We start from the raw sequence: 3,066 nt of genomic DNA, 5'->3' as shown, positions 1-3,066 counted from the left end.
AAAACTATAAAACGGGACAATGCTAAACAACATTTTCAAACATCTAGACCACCTAGTTGTCAAGTCCATATATCAATAATTTGAATATATCTTTGCAAGGTAAGGACCAAACAATTTGTCGAATGTATAAAAAAAATTAACGATTTTATGGATACATGCCGCCTACTGAAGATTCACATAGAAAAAAATGAATTATTTCATTTTCAAAAAGTCAAAAATCTCATTGATGACAAAATAATTAATTATGACGATCTTACACCAAATACATTTAATACTATATTCGATTATATTTTAAAACAATTTGAAGAGCGATTTAACGAATTAAAAAAAATTGAACTCAAACTTCAATTAACTGCAGCACCACATACTGTTTCGATTGAGAATGCGCCATTGGAATTTCAAATTGAATTATTGAAATTAAAAAATGATTTAATTTTGCAATGATTTAATCAGCGACAGATTATCCAAATTTACGTGAAATGGCAAGAAATATTCTCGTTTTATTCGGATGCACATATTTATGTGAGTCTACATTTTCCAAAATGAAATATTTAAAAAGTCAATATAGATATCGGATAACGGATGCAAACTTAGAGTCATGTTTGCGCATAATGATATCTACCCTACCAGTGGATTTCAATAAGCTCGCAAAAAATACCAAAGATCCTGGCCGTCATTAGAATAACTTGTATAATACATTTCTTTTAATTAATTTTCTTTCTTTCTTATCTTTTGTCTATGAAATAATTATTTATTTTAATAATATGATGTCCCTGATGAACGAGAGCATTTCCTGTCCAAGAACTCATTCGGTCTCGATGACAATGGGCAACTTATGCGGTCATTTTTAATAATTAAAAAAATTACTATATTAATATCGAAAAAATAATGCAGAAAATGGCGGCCGTGGAAGAGAAGGAAAAAAACATGCTATGCGGCCGCAAACCCAAAAAGCTTGCGCACCCCTGTTTTAGAGAATAACTGTTTCCATAAAAATGTGCTTCCAAATATACAAGCCATTTTCATAGCATTGTCGGTTAATTGTGGATATTTTCTGACACATACAAAATTTTGGTAGAAGCTCAAAATATCCATTTCAGAAAAATATTTTGATTTAAGTGTACTGTCGCATTGAATTTCAAGTAATTCCATTTGATAACACCCTGGTAGTTTCAACATCAAATGGGATTGAAAAAATGTTGAAAAGATTTTTATGAGCCTAAAAAATTATATATGCGCATTTTACTCTTAAATCCATAAAACGTGATGAAAATTCTGATCTCAATTCCATAACTATGTTTGCATATTCCGGAACATCAGTCGGATTCGTAGAAAGAAAATTCACAAAATACGTCATGTTCCTTTTGTAACTGTAATTCCCACAACTTCAATTTATTTTCAAAAGCAGTGATTTCGGCATACATTTGGTGTATAAATTAATTACTTCCCTGCAGTTTCAAATTTGTCATTTAGATGTGAAGTTATGTCTACAAAAAATGCCAATTTGGAAATATTATCAGTATTTCGGAAATATGAAGCATCATAATTCTTTTCTTCAAGAAAAATTATAACATCTTCCCGTATATGAAAAAACCTTTTGAGCATTGATCCTCTACTAAGCCATCTGACATTACAAAAATATAAAAGATCCCCATATTCTGCTTCAGTGTCGATTAAAAATTGCCTGAATGCCGATGATGATTCAAGCCGCGGGATAAAATAAAATTTACTGCATAACAACAGCATCCATTGTCTCACGTAACCTGACTGATTTGGCAACTAACGCCATTGATGAACAATACAGTGAATCTTAACCAAATTGTGCTCAATTCCAAATTTTTCCATTTCATTTTGGAGTAATGTAATAGTTCCCTTTTTGTTCCCAACCATAGATGGAGCCCCGTCTGTTGTAATTCCAACTAATTTTGAAAGTGGAAGATTTAATTCTGTTAAAAGTTGCATTAAATGCAAGAAAACGTCGGTTCCTGTCACTGTACCCATAATTGGAATAACTTTGACAAATTCTTCAAAAATTTGGTATGTTTCAGTTATCCCTCGAACAAATATGACAAGTTGAGAAGTATCTCTTCTGTCAGTACTAGTATCCAATTCGATAGAAAAATATTTGAAATTTCCAAAAATGTTTTTTAAAGAGTTATTTAAATCGAATGACATTTCTTCTACTCTTCTTGTTACCGTTCTTGAAGATAAACAGATAGATTCAAAAATGTTTCGTTTTTGTAGGAAATAGATTTTCAGCTACTGCCATTAAGCATTCTTTTATAAATTCTCCGTCTGAAAATGGTTTCATTCGTTTCGCGATTATCTTTGAAATTTCGTAACTTGTACGTGTGATATCATCTTTTTCACAACTCAAATTATAAAAAAATGTTGTTTGCTTTTGGTAATTTTGTTCGAGTCTCTTAATTTCCTTTAAGCGAGATTCTCCTGTAAACTTGCTGAATTTTTCGTAATGTCGAGTTTCATAATGTCGCTTGATGTTATAAAGTTTTTTGACAGCAACTTTTTCGAAACATATTAAGCATATAGGTTTTCCATAATCCTCAATAAAGAAATATTCATGAGTCCAATCTGGATTAAACGTACGAACTGGAGGCAAGTCCGGAAAAATCTATTTTGACTCTGTTTACGAAAAACAGAAGGCTTGGGAAAGTCTCAATTAAAGCGAAGTTAGACGGGGAAATTATACCGCAGAGCAAAACCCAGAAGATTTTGGAGTTATTCCAAAGCGGATGAGGGTGTTGGCCTCGGCTCTGGAATCCAGAGTGAGTCTGCAGACATGTCGGTTCCATTGCGAGAGAATCTTTCGAACTTGAAGTCCGATTCTAGACTTTCTCTCAAGTGGAGGTTAAGGTCCTCTGTCGAGATCCAATGAGGGATTCCTTTAAGGACCAAGACTGAGGCCTTCTCAGCTACTGAAGCAAGTTTATGGCCGCCTTCGCCAAACATATTCGATTGAGACAGCTCTGCTTTGAAAGCAGCAGCATCCTCGGGCGATCTGAATTTTAAAAAGAAGGTGCCGGATTTCTGTAAAGTTATCCGGGC

General features: G+C 33.2%; 1 protein-coding gene across 1 annotated transcript; it reads right to left on the bottom strand.

Moving 5' to 3' along the window:
• Positions 1–930: 930 nt before the first annotated feature.
• Positions 931–2,175, bottom strand: LOC115231466 (general transcription factor II-I repeat domain-containing protein 2-like). The gene is made up of 2 exons (XM_029801485.1): positions 1,785–2,175; positions 931–1,163 (listed from the first exon to the last, which is right to left on the bottom strand). Exons 1-2 carry the CDS (start codon positions 2,173–2,175, stop codon positions 931–933), a joined length of 624 nt encoding a protein of 207 aa, XP_029657345.1.
• Positions 2,176–3,066: the final 891 nt, after the last annotated feature.

Source organism: Octopus sinensis, unplaced genomic scaffold, assembly GCF_006345805.1.
Source record: "Octopus sinensis unplaced genomic scaffold, ASM634580v1 Contig18564, whole genome shotgun sequence".
Taxonomy (NCBI): Eukaryota; Metazoa; Mollusca; class Cephalopoda; order Octopoda; family Octopodidae; genus Octopus; species Octopus sinensis.
The sequence above is the reverse complement of the archived record's forward strand: the minus strand, read 5'-3'. Positions and strand labels throughout refer to the sequence as shown.